The sequence below is a fragment of the Thalassophryne amazonica genome, chromosome 4 (genome assembly GCF_902500255.1).
Source record: "Thalassophryne amazonica chromosome 4, fThaAma1.1, whole genome shotgun sequence".
Taxonomy (NCBI): Eukaryota; Metazoa; Chordata; class Actinopteri; order Batrachoidiformes; family Batrachoididae; genus Thalassophryne; species Thalassophryne amazonica.
In genome coordinates, this window is record NC_047106.1 from 132669221 (window position 1) to 132690919 (window position 21699).

At 42.8% G+C, this 21699-nt stretch overlaps 1 protein-coding gene across 1 annotated transcript in view; it reads left to right on the forward strand.

Moving 5' to 3' along the window:
• ryr1b (ryanodine receptor 1b (skeletal)) overlaps positions 1 to 21699 on the forward strand; it is a 468306-nt gene that overhangs the window by 315413 nt on the left and 131194 nt on the right. Inside the window, 2 exon segments of the mRNA XM_034168593.1 lie at positions 10275 to 10374; positions 17986 to 18065. Coding sequence (XP_034024484.1) covers positions 10275 to 10374; positions 17986 to 18065 — 180 coding nt within the window.

Sequence of the window (21699 nt, forward strand, 5' to 3'; positions counted from 1 at the left end):
CTAAAGACAACAAAATGATCAAAACGAGCCAGTGAGTCTGTGCTAGCTGTGTTTGACTTCATAATCACAGTTTCCAAGCCTGACCGTCGACAGTTCCTGGGGATTGAATCTCCTAGCCGACTGAAAAATTGTTACATTGATGAGTTCAACGTGTAGCTTCATTTCATTTAAGCTTGGTGCCATGTGATGATATTCAGCTTGCTCACATCTCAAGAGCAGTGGGTCACAAAATAAATGGCTAAAATCTTTGGCGTCATCGTTTTCCTGAAAAATGGCACATGTCTAGAAATCATGCTTTCATTGATTGAAGTCAACCGATTTCTGAACCATGAAATGCCATTTAGACGATTTGTGATATCTCTAAAAAGATTTATGTTGGAGTAAAATATGTGCTATTGTCAAACAGTTGTAGCCTGACTTAATAAAACAGGTTATTGATCCCATTACTCATATATCCAAACCTCAGCAATATGCAACCTACAGGATGTTTAAAAGTGATAATACATCTTTTAATTGGGGGGCACTAAATAACAGAACCACATAGACATTATGGGCTGTACCGTCTAAAGCATATGGCCCAAGTGCACATGTGGCATACCCACTTTACTATGAACATGATGCTTAATCAGAGAGAAAATTAAAGTGTAGGAAGCATATGAAGCATGTTGCCGCATTCATCACACCACAGAACCACCCCAAGTCCTGGATGGAAAGCACCCAAGCAGACAAGTTGTCCATCTCCATCTCTCAAAAGTAACTGTCCATCTGCCAAGTGAAACATGACACATGGTTAAAATACTGTAGTTGACTTCCTTCATGATGCAAGTGATTCTCCTCATTCAAGTCTCCCTCAGTAACCACTCATTTCACATAACGTCATTCCAGCGATACCCAAGGATCCTCCCAATGTGCAGGCGTAACAACCATAAAGGAAGACAGGAAGCACCAGGACCCTAAAGACGTGGTCCTTTGTTCTCTTTCTCCACCCTCAGATACACTGCTGATGACTGAGTCCAGGACGTCATTGAACCCTGGATCTTATGTCTTGATCCAGTTCAGTCACAAACCCAGACTCAGATTTGCACATGCTGCAATAAGAGCATCCATTACATGTTGAAAGTCCAACTCTACACAGAGCTGCCTATTTGGGTCCTCAACTTTTGAAATTGAGAGAGGCCTGGGAAGAGCTCATCAGTCATGAGGTCACAGGACAGAGCCTTTTGTTAATAGTGATGCTTTTTCAATATGATCAAGGTTAAAGTCTTTTGCGTCCCTGACTTCAATACTAATCAGTGAACAAAGATGACATCTGGATATCTTGTTACTAGGTCTTGCTGAAATATCCTTGCGTACTACTACAATAATTTGGTATCATACAAACAACTGCTTTCAGAGGCTCAAATGTGGAGTACCACTTGCACTGCAGAGGTGGAAAATCCTGACTTAGCATCCCTTCACACATAAAACGAAGTTGGGCGAAAGAAGCAGACACCGCAAACAAAAAACGGAATGGGGAACCACGAAACATTCCACTTGCTGTCGGGAGGGACACATGGTTGGACAGGCATGCACAGTACCGTGGCGACAGTAAAGGCCAATGGGATTACCATGTTTCACCTTTACACGAGGTCTGTTAGAAAAGTATCCGACCTTTTTATTTTTTCACAAACCTGATGGATTTGAATCACATGTGCTTGCATGAGCCAACCTTGAACCTTCGTGCACATGCGTGAATTTTTTCACGCCCGTCAATTGCGTCAGTTCCTGGCAAGCAGCATTTGTGTGAGGACGTGTGTTGTGCTCTCGGTGGATTTTTATTGCAAGGAAAATGACGGAATGACTGGAGCAGTGCTACTGCATCACATTTTGCCAGAAACTAGGCGACAGCCAGGTGGAAACCATTTGGAAGGTTCAGACGGCTTTCGGTGACGATCCTATGGGCATCACACAGATTAAGGAGCGGTACAACCGGTTTAAAGACGTCTGCACAACGGTGGAGAGCGTGCCGCGCTCCGGTCGGCCATCAACATGCTGAAATGACCAGATCATTTCCAAAGTGAACGCTGTGGTGATGTGGGTCCGTCGTGTGATTATCCGAGAAATTGCGAAAGAGGTGGACATCAGCACTTTTTTGGCACATTCCACTGTGACAGAAGATTTTGCCATGAAAAGAGTGGCGGCGAAATTTGTGCCGAAGCTGCTGACGGCGGAGCAAAAGCACCTCCATGTTGAAGTCTCACAGGACATGCTGGACTCCAAAAAATGATGCGTACCTCTTCCACAATTTCTCGGATAGTCACACGACTGAAAAGCCACCGAAAGCCGTCTGAATCTTCCAAATGGTTTCCACCTGGCTGTCACCCAGTTTCTGGCAAAATTTGATGCAGTAGCGCTGGTCCAGTCGTTCCGCCATTTTCCTTGCAATGAAAATCCGCCGAGAGCACGACACACGTCCTCACACAAAGGCTGCTTACTAGCAAATGGCGCAGTCGACAGGCGTGAAAAAATTCACGCATGCGCACAAAGGTTCAAGGTTGGCTCATGCAAGCACACGTGATTAAAATCCATCAGGTTTTTGCAAAAAAAAAAAAAAGGTCGGATACTTTTCTAACAGACCTCGTACAGCAAATAGATGATCACTTTCCAGAGGTGGGGATGGACTGGTTGTTTGGTGGTGTGGTTGCCATCTAGGACACAAGGTGGTTCCATAGTTTGGTGGATGCAGTGATGTGTCACACCAGTACTTGCTCCTGGACCCAAACTCTGTGGTATTAGACCAGGACACGAAGTGACTTCATAAACTCAGTGTTTATTGACCAGTTTCTTGATAAATCCACTGACTTATTGAAGAAATGTTTTCTGCCCTGGAAAGGATTTATAATTTGTATGAATGGCCACAAAATAAATATCTCATTGATTTCGTTTTTCCTCAAAAAGCAGGTTTGGACACTGTGATGTTGTAGCCGCAGAGATCAATAACGTATTATTTGACGACAGCATTACATTCAAGTTCTGAATCCACAAAGAGCAGCTTTCTTCTTTTTTATGAAACATTAATTTCACATATTTTTTTGCATTCCTCTTCATGCTTTGTGTTTAGAAGTGTAATGCTGCCTGCAAAGACTTCAATGAGCAGCTGTATATTAGAAACTCTTAGTCGAACCAAATCCTGCAGCACGTTTGCTAACAGTAGAACCAGCTCTCTTGTGCCTGTGTCCCAGAGTCGGACCACCTGTTTCCAACTGCACTCACCTACTAATCGGGCTGTTATCACCGACACAGCACATCTAATAACTGCAGCTTGATATCTAACAATAGCTAATTGATTTCTTAATTTTGTTTGTCTTTACTCTTAATTGGACAGTGTTAACGAGCCTCCCTCTCTGTGCTCACCACGGACTACAGTAAAAGCTTGCACAGTCAGCCTGACACACACGGCCCCAAAACACACACTCATGCATATGCACACATGTACAATGAGGGTGCACGTGTGCCTGTGTGCATACGTCCTCATTGCAGTCATCACAGAATACTGTAAACACACAGACACATGCACACACACACACACACACACATAAAGGAAAGCAGCGACTTTTATGGAAGAGAAACACTTTCCGTTAGTGTATATAAAACACAGTCAGGCTTATGAGGGCGGGGTGGGGTGGTGTGGATGTGGGGGTATAAATAGACTCCTGTGTGCTTTGAATGAGCTTTGTGCATGTTTTGCTGTGGGTGGAACACCTTTTACCAGTGCGGTGGTTGTGTGCTGCTGCTGCTGCTGCATAGTATAATTTGTTAAAGAGTAAATCTTGCCTAGTAGAACATAGTACAAGTACCTTGTAGTACAATAAATTGTTTAAGGAGGAGTACACATAGTGTATATTACACCTGCATGGTGATTTATTAACAGAGTGCATGGAGGATTGTGCCTTTCCAACACAAAATGCATGTTGTCCATTTAATGCAATTTGTAGGTAGAATCCAAAAGCTGGTATTTTCTATATTGTTGAACACATTGAGATGTAAATGGCAGCAACTAAAAGCAGATACTCTGACGTATGTTCTCATGCTCATTTTATGATCTCAAACATGAACATCTTCATTCAAAACAAAGGAATGATCCTTATTGATCCAGTACTTTTGGATTAGACAGTATATTTCACATAAACCCACTTATGCATCCAACATTTGTATATTCATTAAAAGCTACAGTTAAATAATTAATTTTATGATATTTTTGTCATTTTTGAATAAATGAATGAAAAAACTTTATTGCATGGAAAATAATTAATGCATTAGAGTTGCAGATGTGCACACAAGAAATTATAGTAGAATTACTTCAGCTGACCCAATGGGAGATATTTCAATATTGTACACCCACAATATTGAGATACTGTGGGTGAAATCCTGAACTGTGAATCAATTAAGACATGGAATTTGGCAAAGTTGGGGAAGGAATTTTTGGGAATTATTGTTTGCTATTTTGATGAACAGGTGCAGTGGATCCATACAGTATTCACAGTGTTTATTTATTTAATAATAAATAAATATCATTTTTTTCCCACATTTTATGTTAGAGCCTTATTCCAAAATGGAATAAATTCATTTTCCCCCTCAAAATTCTACTCACAACACCCCATAATGACACCATGATTTTTTTAAATTTTTGCAAATTTATTAAAACTTAAAAAAGAAACACCTACTGTAAGAAATCAAACGTACATAAGTATTCATGGCCTTTGCTCAATAGTTAGTTGATGTAACTTTGGTAGCAATTACAGCACCAAATCTTCTGGAATATAATGCCGCAAGCTTGGCACTCATTCCTTATTGCAGCACCTCTCAAACTCCATTCAGGTTGGATGGGGAGCGTCGGTGCACAGCCATTTTTAGATCTCTCCAGAGATGTTCAATTGGATTCAGGTCTGGGCTCTGGCTGGGCCACTCAAGGACATTCACAGAGTTGTCCTGAAGCCACTCCTTTGATATCCTGGCTGTGTGCTCTGGAGCAGGTTTTCATCCAGGATGTCTCTACACATTGTTGCATTCATATTTCTTCTCGATCTTGACTAGTCTCCTGGTTCCCGCCGCTGAAAAACAGCCACACAGCATGATGCTGCCATCACCATGCTTCACTGTAGGGATGGTGCCTGGTTTCCTCCAAACATGACACCTGGCATTCAAACCAAAGAATTCAATCTTTGTCTCATCAGACCAGAGAATTTTGTTTCTCATGGTCTGAGAATCCTTCAGGTGCGTTTCGGCAAACTCCAGGTGGGCTACTATGTGCCTTTTACCAAGGAATGGCTTCTGTCTGGCCACTCTACCTTAGAGACCTGATTGGAGGATTGCTGCAAAGATGGTTGTCCTTCTGGAAGGTTCTCCTCTCTCCACAGAAGAATGCTGGAGCTCTGAAAAGGTGACCATCAGGTTCTTGGTCAACTCCCTGACTAAGGCCCTTCTCCCCAGTTGCTCAGTTTAGATGGGCGACCAGCTCTTGGAAGAGTCCTGGTGGATCCAAACATCTTCCATTTACGGTTGATGGAGTCCACTGTGCTTATTGGACCTTCAAAGCAGCAGCAAATGTTTCTGTACTCTTTCCGAGATTTGTGCCTCGAGACAATCCTGTCTCAGAGGTCTACAGACAATTCCTTGGACTTCATGCTTGTTTTGTGCTCTGACATGCACTGTCAACTGTGGGACCTTATATGTAGACAAGGTGTGTGACTTTCCAAATCATGTCCAATCAACCGAATTTACCACAGGTAGACTCTAATTAAGTTGTAGAAACATCTCAAGGCTCATCAGTGGAAACAGGATGTACCTGAGCTCAATTTTAAGCTATGTGGCAAACGCTGTGAATACACATGTAGGTGTGATTTCTTAGTTTTTTAAATTTTAATAAATTTGCAAAAATCTCTAAAAGGAAAAAAAATCACATTGTCATTATGGGGTGTTGTGTGTATAATTTTGAGGAAAGAAATGAATTTCATCTATTTCGGAATAAGGTTGTAACATAAAATGTAGAAAAATGAAGTGCTGTGAATACTTTCCAGATGCACGGTAATTGCATTTAAAATATGACAGGTTATTAACATTTCCTCAATTTTTATTTCTAGCATAAATGATTTCATCTCAAGTCCATTGTTGTGGGGTACAAAAGCAACAAATAATCATTAAAAAAACAATGTTTTACTGTCTGAATGTGTATGGACCTGACTCTATTATTACTTTTAATTCAAATTTATTGATTTAAAAACAAACAAACAAAAAACATGCATTATGGTTTATGTAACTGTCAAACATCACTATCACATGTAGAACAGGATGGTTTAGCATTGAGTCGCATGCCACATGTGTGTCAGAAGGCTGGTGATGCTTCCCTTTGCACATGTGTGAACTGTGTGCAATGCTCTGGAAAAATTGAATGGTTACTGTGACTGGAACATGAAAATGATTTTGCATTACTAATATACATTATTTTCCAAAGGAAGAGAATGTGTTGAGCTCTGAAGTTTATTTATTTATTTATTTATTATTAGTAGTAGTAGTGGTAGTAGTAGTAGTAGTAGTAGAACTCAGTGTCAGTTTGTGTTGGCTTATGCCCCGTCCACTACCCATAAAACACACCAAACCTGTTATTCTCTCTTTGTGGGTGGTGAGCCCACATGAAGGTAACACCATAGGTTCTTCAGTTGAGTCCGACTGAGCCTGATGGCTGTAAGCCTAGCTTTGCTTTTTGCAGATGATGTAGTTCTGTTGGTTTCATCAGACGTGGCCTCTGATATGCACTGGGCAGGTTATATTCCAAGTGTGAATTGACTGGGATGAGGATCAGCACATCCATAGCTGAGATCATGGTCCTCTGTCAGAAAAGGGTGTCTTAGCCCCTCTGAGTCAGGAAAGTTATTGACCCAAGAGGAGGAGTTTAAGAATCTCCGGGTCTTGTTCATGAATGGACGTTAGATGTAACGAGAGATTGACGGAAGGAGTGGGGCTGCCTCTGAGATCCTGTGGACGCTCAACCGGACCACTATGTTGGGAAAGTGTCAGTACACGGACCCACAACAGGGGGCGCAAATGAACGGACAATGGAGAAAGTCAAATAACAAGGCTTTACTGTTGTGAACGTGCACAACGAATACAACCAATCATGGAAATGGACAACAGTCAATTCACAAAAGTGTCGTGTGGGCAGGCTCGAAGATAGGAGACGCCTCTCCAAGGTAAGACCGGAACCACACGGCTTCCTCCGCCACAGGACCCCGGGAATACTGGAGCTGCCAAGTCCCGAACTCCCAGGTGGCCACTGCCTCCGCGTGTCGGACCTGGTACTGCCGGCGAGGAACAAAGAACAGTTAGATGGGGGCGCGTTTGCACCCAAGACTCCGAACAGCAGGGAAGTTACCTCCACCTCTCGTTGGAACAGTAATCCACAATCTAAGCACTAATCCAAAAGGATACACTCCGTCAGCTTTGATACGTTACCTTTCAGGTAGAAACGATATCTCGGCAATGAGGTGGAGATGCTGTCCTGCTGATATACCCCACTGATGATTGTTGTCAGCTGTCTCAGGTGATGGGTGACAGCTGTCACCTTGGCTGCTCCTGTGAGGCGGCGGCGCCCTCTGGTGCCTGGAGCCCGCACTCCAGGCAGGGCGCCCACTGGTGGTGGTGGGCCAGCAGTACCTCCTCTTCAGCGGCCCACACAACACACTATGGAGAAAAAAGCGTTTAGCCAACAGGCAAGCCTATGGTCATGAGCTTTGGGTAGTGGCTAAAAGAACAAAAATGTGTATACAAGTGGCAGATTGACAGAGATTCCTCTGTCAGGTATCTGGACTTACACTTGGAGACAGGGTGAGAAGCTTGACTATTCAGGAGAGTTTCACAGTACAGCTACTGCTTCCTTGCATTGAAAGGAGCCAGCTGAGGTGGTTTGGCCACTTGGTGCGAATGTCCCCTTGTTGTCTCCCTGGGCAGGTCTTCTAGGCACATCGGAGTGGTAGGAGGCCCTGGGGAAGATCCAGGACATGCTGGAGGGATTATGTTTCTCAGCTGGCTTGGGAATACATTAGGGTCCTCCAGGGAGAGTTACATGATTTGACTGAGGATAGAGAAATGTCGGAGTTGTTTGGTCTGCTGGCACCGTGGCCTGGACCTAGATAAGTGGCAGTAAATAAATCAATGAATGCATTATTATTATTATTATTATTATTAGCAGTAGTAGTAGTAGTATTAGTATTATTACAAAGTAATTTAAAATTCTGACTGTGCTTTTTGTTTTGCATATTGTGTATAAAGATAAAATGCCAAATGAGATCAAATACCAGAAGTCACATTTTTCAACCCCAAATGATAAAAAGTTGGGATGACATGGAAAACGTAAATGTAAAAACCTGCGGAGAGTCTTACATTTACTTGGACTTCTATTTAAGTTCAGACAGCATGAACCCAAGAAATTTCATGTTTAGTGTGGTCAACTTCATTTCATTTGTTAATATTTTCCCACATTTGAGACCTGCAACCCCCCCCCCCCCCCCCCCAAAAAAAAGAAAACATTGGGAGGGGGCAGTTCAGGGCTAGTAATGAAATAAGAACAAGTAATAGTGTGATTTCAATTGGGTGATGTCACCTGGTGATTGTAATCATGATTTGGTACAAAAGAACTCGAAAGGTGAAAATTTTAGAGGAGCAAAGATAGACAGAGGATTTCCAATTTGTCAACAAATGCATAAGAAATAGATTTTTTTAAAAACAATGTTACTCAAAGAAAGCTTGGAAGGGATTTGCATATTTCCCTTTCTAAAGTGCATGTTGTTGCTGTTGTCCTTTTACCTGCTCCCGTTTTTTGTTGTTGTTGTTGTTGTTCGGGGTCGCCACTGCGGATACAGCCAGATCCATATTGGTATTTGGCACAAGTTTTATTCCGGATGACCTTCCTGACGCAACTCCAGTTTTACCTGGAGAAACACACAGTCGCTGGTGTTCTGAAGAGGTCTCCCATCCAAGTACAAACCAGGTCTCATGCTGCTTTGCTTCTGAGATCTGATGAGATCAGGCTGACACAGAGCAGATGAGCTGCATCCCTCTACAGTGCATAATATCATTACATGATTCAAGTAATACAGGAGAATTTCAGGGCATAAAAGGCAATAGTGCAAGCCTAAGATGAATGCTCTTGATCTCCGATCCCTCAGACAGCACTGCATCAAGGACAGTCATTCATCAATAGATGATATAACACATGAGCAAGGGATTACTTTTTGAAACTTTTGTCAAGCACTATAATGCAAAGTTACATTCACAAATACCACTTAAAACTTTACTGTACAAAAAAGAAAGCTTATGTTAGCCTTGTCCAGAAGTGGTGTTGACATCTCTGAGCTCAGATGCATCAGGGTTGGACCATCACAAAGTGGAAACGTGCGTTGTGGTTAGATGGATCAGTACTCCAGATCATTTTTGGAAGAAATGCTGCCATGTGCTCTGGATCAAGGACAAAAAGGACCATTCAGACAGTCCAAAAGCCAGGCAAAGGTAAATTACACTTCTGTGATGACAGCATTAATGAAGAAATGTAGACTACATGGAGATTTTAGAGCAACATATAATGCCTTCAAGACAACAGATGGTAACATTACAAAGTGGTAAAAGCTTGAGTATTCCAACTTTCTTTGGGATGTGTTGGAGGCCTGAATATTAACAAATTAAATTAAGTTGATCCAATCCAATCCAATCCACCTTTATTTATATAGCACATTTTACCAACACAAAATCTCCAAAGTGCTGCACAGAAAACCAAATAACACTAATTAGAAGAAGAAAAAGAAAAAAGAAAATACAATTAAAAATGCCACATATAGTAAAACAGTTACAATCAATATGAAAATAAAATAAGATAAAATGCACTAAAACAAAATAGTGAGTCAGAGGACCACAAAATTCTTATGCCGGGTTAAACGCCACACAAAACATAAAATGTCTTGGGTTCAAAGTATTTGGAATGAAGCAGAAATCAAGAGTAATGTAAGGATCTTTTTTTTTTTGGTAGGGGGGGCATTTTCCATATCCCAGTTTTTGTGATTTCAGGTTGTAAAGTTTCAGGGTATACAAGTTGGAGGTGAATAATTTTCTGGATGAACGTCGTAAACAGTTATGAGTAGGACCTACTGCAGGTGTTTGTGTGTGTGTGTGTTCGTGCGCGTGAGTGCGGGGGGACGTGCAGCTGTGTTTTGCAGGGTTACAGCTGTGCCCCCTCCTCCTCTCCACAGGAAAAAGAGATGGAGAAACAGAGGCTTCTGTACCAGCAGTCCCGGCTACACAACCGAGGGGCTGCAGAGATGGTGCTGCAGATGATCAGCGCCTGCAAAGGTAGCTGTATGAGGAATACACCACCAGTCACCTTGTTGTGAGCTTTTTAGTTTCTCCTCACACCACTTAATTTAACATGAGTTCTGATCATTCGCACAGTTTGATATTAACACTTGTTCAATCGTCTCTAACACATAGAAAACCTCTCTAGAAAAGAGGGAGAGACTCCATTCATTTTTCTGAATCACATAAGTGTAAATCTCCTGAGCTGGTAACAGAGTCAATCAATCAATCAATCAATTTTTTTATATAGCACCAAATCACAACAAACAGTTGCCCCAAGGCGCTTTATATTGTAAGGCAAGGCCATACAATAATTATGTAAAACGTTAAGCCTAATCTTAAAAGAAGAGAGGGTGTCTGTCTCCCTGATCTGAATTGGGAGCTGGTTCCACAGGAGAGGAGCCTGAAAGCTGAAGGCTCTGCCTCCCATTCTACTCTTACAAACCCTAGGAACTACAAGTAAGCCCGCAGTCTGAGAGCGAAGCGCTCTATTGGGGTGATATGGTACTACGAGGTCCCTAAGATAAGATGGGACCTGATTATTCAAAACCTTATAAGTAAGAAGAAGAATTTTAAATTCTATTCTAGAATTAACAGGAAGCCAATGAAGAGAAGCCAATATGGGTGAGATATGCTCTCTCCTTCTAGTCCCCGTCAGTACTCTAGCTGCAGCATTTTGAATTAACTGAAGGCTTTTTAGGGAACTTTTAGGACAACCTGATAATAATGAATTACAATAGTCCAGCCTAGAGGAAATAAATGCATGAATTAGTTTTTCAGCATCACTCTGAGACAAGACCTTTCTGATTTTAGAGATATTGCGTAAATGCAAAACATATTTGTTTAATATGCGCTTTGAATGACATATCCTGATCAAAAATGACTCCAAGATTTCTCACAGTATTACTAGAGGTCAGGGTAATGCCATCCAGAGTAAGGATCTGGTTAGACACCATGTTTCTAAGATTTGTGGGGCCAAGTACAATAACTTCAGTTTTATCTGAGTTTAAAAGCAGGAAATTAGAGGTCATCCATGTCTTTATGTCTGTAAGACAATCCTGCAGTTTAGCTAATTGGTGTGTGTCCTCTGGCTTCATGGATAGATAAAGCTGGGTATCATCTGCGTAACAATGAAAATTTAAGCAATACCGTCTAATAATACTGCCTAAGGGAAGCATGTATAAAGTGAATAAAATTGGTCCTAGCACAGAACCTTGTGGAATTCCATAATTAACTTTAGTCTGTGAAGAAGATTCCCCATTTACATGAACAAATTGTAATCTATTAGACAAATATGATTCAAACCACCGCAGCGCAGTGCCTTTAATACCTATGGCATGCTCTAATCTCTGTAATAAAATTTTATGGTCAACAGTATCAAAAGCAGCACTGAGGTCTAACAGAACAAGCACAGAGATGAGTCCACTGTCCGAGGCCATAAGAAGATCATTTGTAACCTTCACTAATGCTGTTTCTGTACTATGATGAATTCTAAAACCTGACTGAAACTCTTCAAATAGACCATTCCTCTGCAGATGATCAGTTAGCTGTTTTACAACTACCCTTTCAAGAATTTTTGAGAGAAAAGGAAGGTTGGAGATTGGCCTATAATTAGCTAAGATAGCTGGGTCAAGTGATGGCTTTTTAAGTAATGGTTTAATTACTGCCACCTTAAAAGCCTGTGGTACATAGCCAACTAATAGATTGATCATATTTAAGATCGAAGCATTAAATAATGGTAGGGCTTCCTTGAGCAGCCTGGTAGGAATGGGGTCTAATAAACATGTTGATGGTTTGGATGAAGTAACTAATGAAAATAACTCAGACAGAACAATCGGAGAGAAAGAGTCTAACCAAATACCGGCATCACTGAAAGCAGCCAAAGATAACGATACGTCTTTGGGATGGTTATGAGTAATTTTTTCTCTAATAGTTAAAATTTTGTTAGCAAAGAAAGTCATGAAGTCATTATCTGTTTTACACACTGTCCCAGGCCGCTGCCAAGCAGCAAATCCCCATCAATTGCGGATATCAGCGGTTAATGGCAGATATACAGCGCATAGAGTGAGTATGTATTGTGTATGAATTGAGTATGTATGGAGTATGTAAGGCGGATGTCATCCACAGCCAAAATTTTGTGCAGCTCAAAAATCCTGGCAATGGAAAAACATGCCTCTGCAGATAACTGCGGACGTGTGCGGGTGTCGGCTGACTCATACAAGCATGTTTCACGCATATTGCGGATGTTAAGCGAATATGAGCCAATTCTGTGCACAATCCATACGCAAATCCTCCTAAACGCCAGTGGGACAGGGCCCTTAGCTCATGTGAAGGCGAGTGCCATATCAAGCACATGGGAGATACAGGACATCTATGAGATAGTACAGAGACTCAAAAAAAGTTGTTTTTTTGTGTTATTGATGTGGTGCATCACAGTTCACCACAAAAATAGTTTGTCACTCTATATGCCCTTTACGGTGGAGATGTTCAAGCTGACAGCATTTCTTGGTTTTACATTACTGCTTACACAAGCTGGCTGAAATGGAAGGACTCAACCGCCCAGCCACTGATCTACATTTATGATGTACTAGCCCTACTCTGGTGGTTGGCTCTCACTGCGGTATTGTATCACTTCCTGTTCCGGAGCACAGCGGTGTTTTTCTGTATCTGTTAGCTGTTTAATCTGCACAGTTAGATTGATCTAGTTATCTAGATTACGATTTATTTCCCAGTGTAATCTTTACGTGCCTTAACTAAAGCACTCCTTCTGCTGAATCACCTCTAAATTATTTACACATTATTCACTTTGCGTGTTTTTAGGAATCCGCTAGCTTAGCGTAGCTACTAGCTCTTAGCCGATTTAGCATGGCGGCTTCTCCTGTCTCTCCCGCACTTTTCTGCTCTGGGTGTGAAATGTTTAGTTATTCCTCGGCCTCCTTTAGCAGTAACGGTACTTGTAATAAGTGTAGCTTATTCGTAGCTTTGGAGGCCAGGCTGGGCGAATTGGAGACTCGGCTCCGCACCGTGGAAAATTCTACAGCTAGCCAGGGCCCTGTAGTCGGTGTGGACCAAGGTAGCTTAGCCGCCGTTAGTTACCCCCTGGCAGATCCCGAGCAGCCGGGAAAGCAGGCTGACTGGGTGACTGTGAGGAGGAAGCGTAGCCCTAAACAGAAGCCCCGTGTACACCGCCAACCCGTTCACATCTCTAACCGTTTTTCCCCACTCGACGACACACCCGCCGAGGATCAAACTCTGGTTATTGGCGACTCTGTTTTGCGAAATGTGAAGTTAGCGACATCAGCAACCATAGTCAATTGTCTTCCGGGGGCCAGAGCAGGCGACATTGAAGGAAATTTGAAACTGCTGGCTAAGGCTAAGCGTAAATTTGGTAAGATTGTAATTCACGTCGGCAGTAATGACACCCGGTTACGCCAATCGGAGGTCACTAAAATTAACATTAAATCGGTGTGTAACTTTGCAAAAACAATGTCGGACTCTGTAGTTTTCTCTGGGCCCCTCCCCAATCAGACCGGGAGTGACATGTTTAGCCGCATGTTCTCCTTGAGTTGCTGTCTGTCTGAGTGGTGTCCAAAAAATGAGGTGGGCTTCATAGATAATTGGCAAAGCTTCTGGGGAAAACCTGGTCTTGTTAGGAGAGACGGCATCCATCCCACTTTGGATGGAGCAGCTCTCATTTCTAGAAATCTGGCCAATTTTCTTAAATCCTCCAAACCGTGACTATCCAGGGTTGGGACCAGGAAGCAGAGTTGTAGTCTTACACACCTCTCTGCAGCTTCTCTCCTCCTGCCATCCCCTCATTACCCCATCCCCGTAGAGACGATGCCTGCTCCCAGACTACCAATAACTAGCAAAAATCTATTTAAGCATAAAAATTCAAAAAGAAAAAATAATATAGCACCTTCAACTGCACCACAGACTAAAACAGTTAAATGTGGTCTATTAAACATTAGGTCTCTCTCTTCTAAGTCCCTGTTGGTAAATGATATAATAATTGATCAACATATTGATTTATTCTGCCTTACAGAAACCTGGTTACAGCAGGATGAATATGTTAGTTTAAATGAGTCAACACCCCCGAGTCACACTAACTGTCAGAATGCTCGTCGCACGGGCCGGGGCGGAGGATTAGCAGCAATCTTCCATTCCAGCTTATTAATTAATCAAAAACCCAGACAGAGCTTTAATTCATTTGAAAGCTTGACTCTTAGTCTTGTCCATCCAAATTGGAAGTCCCAAAAACCAGTTTTATTTGTTATTATCTATCGTCTACCTGGTCGTTGCTGTGAGTTTCTCTGTGAATTTTCAGACCTTTTGTCTGACTTAGTGCTTAGCTCAGATAAGATAATTATAGTGGGCAATTTTAACATCCACACAGATGCTGAGAATGACAGCCTCAACACTGCATTTAATCTATTATTAGACTCTATTGGCTTTGCTCAAAAAGTAAATGAGTCCACCCACCACTTTAATCATATCTTAGATCTTGTTCTGACTTATGGTATGGAAATAGAAGACTTAACAGTATTCCCTGAAAACTCCCTTCTGTCTGATCATTTCTTAATAACATTTACATTTACTCTGATGGACTACCCAGCAGTGGGGAATAAGTTTCATTACACTAGAAGTCTTTCAGAAAGCGCTGTAACTAGGTTTAAGGATATGATTCCTTCTTTATTTTCTCTAATGCCATATACCAACACAGTGCAGAGTAGCTACCTAAACTCTGTAAGTGAGATAGAGTATCTCGTCAATAGTTTTACATCCTCATTGAAGACAACTTTGGATGCTGTAGCTCATCTAAAAAAGAGAGCTTTAAATCAGAAGTGCCTGACTCCGTGGTATAACTCACAAACACGTAGCTTAAAGCAGATAACCCGTAAGTTGGAGAGGAAATGGCATCTCACTAATTTAGAAGATCTTCACTTAGCCTGGAAAAAGAGTCTGTTGCTCTATAAAAAAAAGCCCTCCATAAAGCTAGGACATCTTTCTACTCATCACTAATTGAAGAAAATAAGAACAACCCCAGGTTTCTTTTCAGCACTGTAGCCAGGCTGACAAAGAGTCAGAGCTCTATTGAGCTGAGTATTCCATTAACTTTAACTACACTCAACAAAAATATAAACGCAACACTTTTGGTTTTGCTCCCATTTTGTATGAGATGAACTCAAAGATCTAAAACTTTTTCCATATACACAATATCACCATTTCCCTCAAATATTGTTCACAAACCAGTCTAAATCTGTGATAGTGAGCACTTCTCCTTTGCTGAGATAATCCATCCCACCTCACAGGTGTGCCATACCAAGATGCTGATTAGACACCATAATTAGTGCACAGGTGTGCCTTAGACTGCCCACAATAAAAGGCCACTCTGAAAGGTGCAGTTTTATCACACAGCACAATGCCACAGATGTCGCAAGATTTGAGGGAGCGTGCAATTGGCATGCTGACAGCAGGAATGTCAACCAGAGCTGTTGCTCGTGTATTGAATGTTCATTTCTCTACCATAAGCTGTCTCCAAAGGCGTTTCAGAGAATTTGGCAGTACATCCAACCAGCCTCACAACCGCAGACCACGTGTAACCACACCAGCCCAGGACCTCCACATCCAGCATGTTCACCTCCAAGATCGTCTGAGACCAGCCACTCAGACAGCTGCTGAAACAATCAGTTTGCATAACCAAAGAATTTCTGCACAAACTGTCAGAAACCGTCTCAGGGAAGCTCGTCGTCCTCATCGGGGTCTCGACCTGACTCCAGTTCGTCGTCGTAACCGACTTGAGTGGGCAAATGCTCACATTCGCTGGCTTTTGGCACTTTGGAGAGGTGTTCTCTTCACGGATGAATCCCGGTTCACACTGTCCAGGGCAGATGGCAGACAGCGTGTGTGGCGTCGTGTGGGTGAGCGGTTTTCTGATGTCAGTGTTGTGGATCGAGTGGCCCATGGTGGTGGTGGGGTTATGGTATGGGCAGGCGTCTGTTATGGACGAAGAACACAGGTGCATTTTATTGATGGCATTTTGAATGCACAGGTTGCAAGGATCTGTACACAATTCTTGGAAACTGAAAATGTCCCAGTTCTTGCATGGCCGGCATACTCACCGGACATGTCACCCATTGAGCATGTTTGGGATGCTCTGGATCGGCATATACGACAGCGTGTACCAGTTCCTGCCAATATCCAGCAACTTCGCACAGCCATTGAAGAGGAGTGGACCAACATTCCACAGGCCACAATTGACAACCTGATCAACTCTATGGGAAGGAGATGTGTTGCACTGCATGAGGCAAATGGTGGTCACACCAGATACTGACTGGTATCCCCCCCCCAATAAAACAAAACTGCACCTTTCAGATTGGCCTTTTATTGTGGGCAGTCTAAGGCACACCTGTGCACTAATCATGGTGTCTAATCAGCATCTTGATATGGCACACCTGTGAGGTGGGATGGATTATCTCAGCAAAGGAGAAGTGCTCACTATCACAGATTTAGACTGGTTTGTGTACAAGTATTTGAGGGAAATGGTGATATGTGTATGTGGAAAAAGTTTTAGATCTTGTGTTCATCTCATACAAAATGGGAGCAAACAAAAGTGTTGCGTTTATATTTTGTTGAGTGTATATTCGCTATTTATTATTAATATATGCGTAATTCATATTGGGACATTTGTCATTTTTGGCCATTTTTTGTTGCAGACGACAACGAACGCCCGTACTTTGTGTACTCAATTCATGTGCAATTAATCCTCTCCCCAGTGGGACAGGGCGCTAACAGTTAGAGGCAGTACTTACTGGGAGAGACGTGATTCCCACTCTGTTACCAAAGACAGAATGAAATATACACTGGAATGAGAAAGTAAAATCAAAATGTAATGATGGTGAGGACGTGTGATTGTATTGTACTGTTCATGGTAATATCTGAGGACAACATGACTTCATAATCAGCTTTCACAGCATGTCATAGAATATGGAATTTGGCACGAACATTTCCTATCAATGAAAAAACATAACAAAGAACAAGGTGTAGTGGTGTGGAGATGAAGTCTCGGAGTAGTGAGGAATCCACTGTAAATCGTAAATGGACTGCATTTATATAGCGAATTTCCATCAGTATCAGATGCTCAAAGCACTTTACAATTATGCCTCACATTCACCCATTCACACAGACACACTTGCACATCGATGTCAGGTTGCTGCCATGCAAAGCGCTCCCTACACAGCGGGGGCAACTCTGGGATTAAGGACCTTGCCTAAAGGCCCTTAGTGATTGTCCGGTCAGGCTGGGGTCCTCTGGTCTGAAGCCCGACGCTTAACCACTAGACCATCACCTGTCCACTGTGACACTTAAAGTAGCCTCCCAGCCAACTGTTTCACCAAAGTTTTGAATACATCAAGCCTGATTTAAGAACTCATGAGAGTCTACTGACATCTACTATTCAAATAATGCACAACACACCAATATGACATGATAGAGGCCACATAGCACAATTACGATTGATATGAACAACAAAGCAACATTAATGTCATTATTGCATAGATGGATGAATACCACGAAGACAGAGCTGGGATGTGTTTTTTTTTGTTTCAGGTGAACCTGGTGCCATGGTTTCTTCCACACTCAAACTGGGAATCTCCATCCTCAATGGAGGGAACAGTGATGTACAACAGGTAAATGGTGCATGTGAGACTGCTCAAGATGAATGGAAGTAATGAACACTGGGGGAAACACAGAGTGTCAAAGGGAAAATCAGGACAACAGATGAAAACCATGAAGGACTGATAGCATGACACATGGCAGATGAACCAATAAAGACAAACGACAAAACATATAACAGGTGTGTGATTACAAAATCTACTGCAAGTAGTGCAAGAGAGCACAGAGAGGGAGAAGATGGTGCAGCCCCACACATGCACATGAAAGAGACAAGGGGAGAGATGTAAAACAGTTAAATGAACTACAGTGCCAAAGCATACAAAAGCCACAATTTAACAAAACCACAAAAAAATACATCCAAACTGAGAGACAGGGGGAGACAGATATGACACTGAACACAGTCACTCAGTTCAAGCCTGTTTTACTATGATCCCATGGAGTTTTGGTGTGTTGGGTTGTAGAATGTTTTGTGAATGATTTAGGGCCCCCGTGACACATAACACAAAATTGAGCGAAAGAAGCAGAAACTGTCCGAAAATCCGAGAACAAAAACGAAATCAGGAACTGCGAAACATTCCACCTGCTATCGGGAGGCACACACGGTCGGACAAGGGTGCACGATACCGCAGCGACGGTTTTGTGCAATGGTTGTGTTTGTGCGCACAGAACACAGTGCGAGCATGTGGAAACACAGCACACGCACACAGCAGGGGAGCCAAATATTTAAAAAACAGCACAATTTATAATACTTAATTCCTGTTATAAAGAGCAGAGTTAGCCTCCACGTAGACGTGCACCAGGAAGTAATGAAATGATGTGGATATCAGTTCTTCCATTTATGTTTTTTACATGAATTACCTGATGCACTCATCTCATGAAGACATCATCCAGGCTCTCATCTCATGAAGAGCCAGCTCCTGTATCAGCCGGCATGGCATGTCCAGCGCACACTGATCCGCTGGTGACTGCATTGCAAATGTGATCTGTGTTTTACTTATTACAATGTGGGGAAATCCCGCAGATACATGCACCTTTCAGGGGCATCCCTTGAGGTAATTTTCTGCTGGGACGATATTCACCAGCGTTGCAGTGCGCTGACGTGGTGGTCAGCTGAAGCGATATGTTTTAAGTTATTTCCAAGTGAGGACAGCAAGCTGACGTCTGTGCCTCACGGTAAAGTTATGTGAGGTCATATTCTACAAGCCACTACAGCTATTCTCCGGCTGTGACCTGCGAACACAGATATCTGAACAGCTGCAGGTTGCAGGAACCCACCCTGACGACGACACACTCATGTGTTGCTAGGTTACGCCATACTCATGTTGCACTTAGACAGTTTTCACAAACAGCTCGAATGTGGTCAGCTGCTCTCTACTCTCGTGCTGAAAGCGCGAACAGCCCCGCCTTTTCTAAGTGTCCAGTGAGTGGTGTTGGATGTTCGTGTGTGAGGCACCTGGAATTTGGCCGACACTTGCTGAGAGGGGGGTTGAATGGACACTTGCAGGGCACTCACTCTCTTTCGGCCACTTGTGTGCGCAAATGATTGGGGCGACAGGTGTACGAGACGTTTAAGGCAGCTCCAATTTTTCACGAGTGGCATGCAATTCCTCCTTCGTGCGCCAGTCGGCTTCAATCGTGTTATGTGGGAAGGGGGTATTACCAAGAATATATGCGCACATGACAGTGGGTGGTAACATGATGTAGCGCAAAATTAAATTCAGTCAGCCACTCGTGCCTACTGTATGTGCCTTGGAATTGAGCATGTTCGCATGTTGGCAATAAAAATAAACTTCTGATGACTTACTGCCCCCTGCTGGGATGGCGTGAGTCCAGAAAGTAGTTAACAATACGCACACACGCACAGCTGCTGGTAAGCACATGATTTAATTTTACAAAGGCATTAAAACACAATAAATCAACTAGAGCACTCAGAGAAGCACTCCAACTTCCAGATTGGCCAGCTTGCACTCGGCTGAGACGGACGCACTTTTCTGTTCTCCCCCCTCCTTATCTTTCCTGCTTCTGTGGTGTGTTGTCTGTGAGGCTGCAGCTTTGCTCTTCTGGAAAACGACAAAAATGGATCTGTTAAAGTGGTCTTTGAATGCAATTGACACTATTTTTCTACAAGACATTCGGGGGCAAGGACCCGACTGTCCTGCGGGACGCATGTGATGGGTTACATGATGGACTCATGGAGGAGATGCAGGTCATGTGCCTTTACATGCTTTCTGTGGAGGACGTCAAAGATGTGTATATATTTGGCTTGGTGGTGACCGGCTTTCTGCTGTGTGGAGCGGGCATGGCGCTGGTTTACCGGAAAATCAAGAAAGTGGAGGCAGCTTTGATTGTCCGTCCAGACTGCCGTACATGATTGATTCGATTGGGAAGGCAGTGGCTGCGCAGTCGGCGGGTGTTAACCGCACGCTGGAAAACATCTCGGGCAGGATTGCAGCTCTGGAAACCGACTTTGACTGTCTGTAAAGACCACATTCTACATTCAGATGCATTGAGAGCCACTCTGTTCTCAGAACTGTGGAATCTTTCAGACGTCTGCTAATCTGGATATTCATTTGGCCTCCCCAAAACACAGCTGCACTCCAAGCCGCTGTGATAAAAAACCTCCTCAAGAAGATCAACACTTAAGCCTCGCTCCCTGGTCATCCCCCTCCCCTCAGCTTCTCCAGCTCTGACGTTGACTGTGGACAGTGGACTGCTCAGGGCTGAGCTCCTCCCCTCCAGGATTGTCGGACAAGGCCGTTGACGGCGCCAAATAGGCTACCTCCGGAGTGTTCTGATAACTGGACCCTCAAATCTCGGTTGTCGTCCTGCGTCTTTGTTGTCTGTGTGATATTGTTTTTCTGTGCTGATGGGGTTTTTTTTCCTCATTGCTGCTGTAACGCAGCGGCTATGAGGGTTTTTTTTCTCCTTTTTCCCTCGTGTGTGCTTTTTTAATATGTGTTTATGTACCGGGCCGGCCTATGTGTGTTGTGTGTTGTGTGTCGTTCGCTCAGCCCTGCTGTTGACCAAGGCAGAGATGTACATCTGGAGCTGGTCCCCGGACTCCTAATGGCGACTTCTGCTCCTACTGGCAATTAGGATGGGTTAAATGCAGTAGACACATTTCATTGTGCAGGGAACATATTTCTTTGTGCATATGACAATAAAATTCTTTTGAATCCTTGAATCCTTTGAATCCTTTGAGAGTGCAAACCTCCGCCAAGGCCATGGGGTCACTGACACCATAACATCTACACGCCGTGGAATCATTGAACCTAAAAAAGTCTACCAATGATGTTTGCTCAGTAGTAAAAAAAGTTTCATCTGCTGTGACTGGATAGCATGTATCCTTAGTGCTTGGCATCACAGTTTATTGCAACTTGCACTTTTCCCAGAAGCTACTGTCATCTGAGCACTGATATTGATATTGCATGTGCTTATAGACAAAAACAAATAAGAGACAAAATTCAATTTATTATTCAACTAAACTGCAAATATAGAATTTTTTTAACATTTATGAAACACTTCTCTAAATAAGGCCATAGGGTCACTGACCCTAAGAGATTCCCTCCTTGGCACAGTGATCTATTTCTTTTTGTCTCTTTCTCTAAAATTGTATATAATAATCATTAGATTATTCATATATAAACA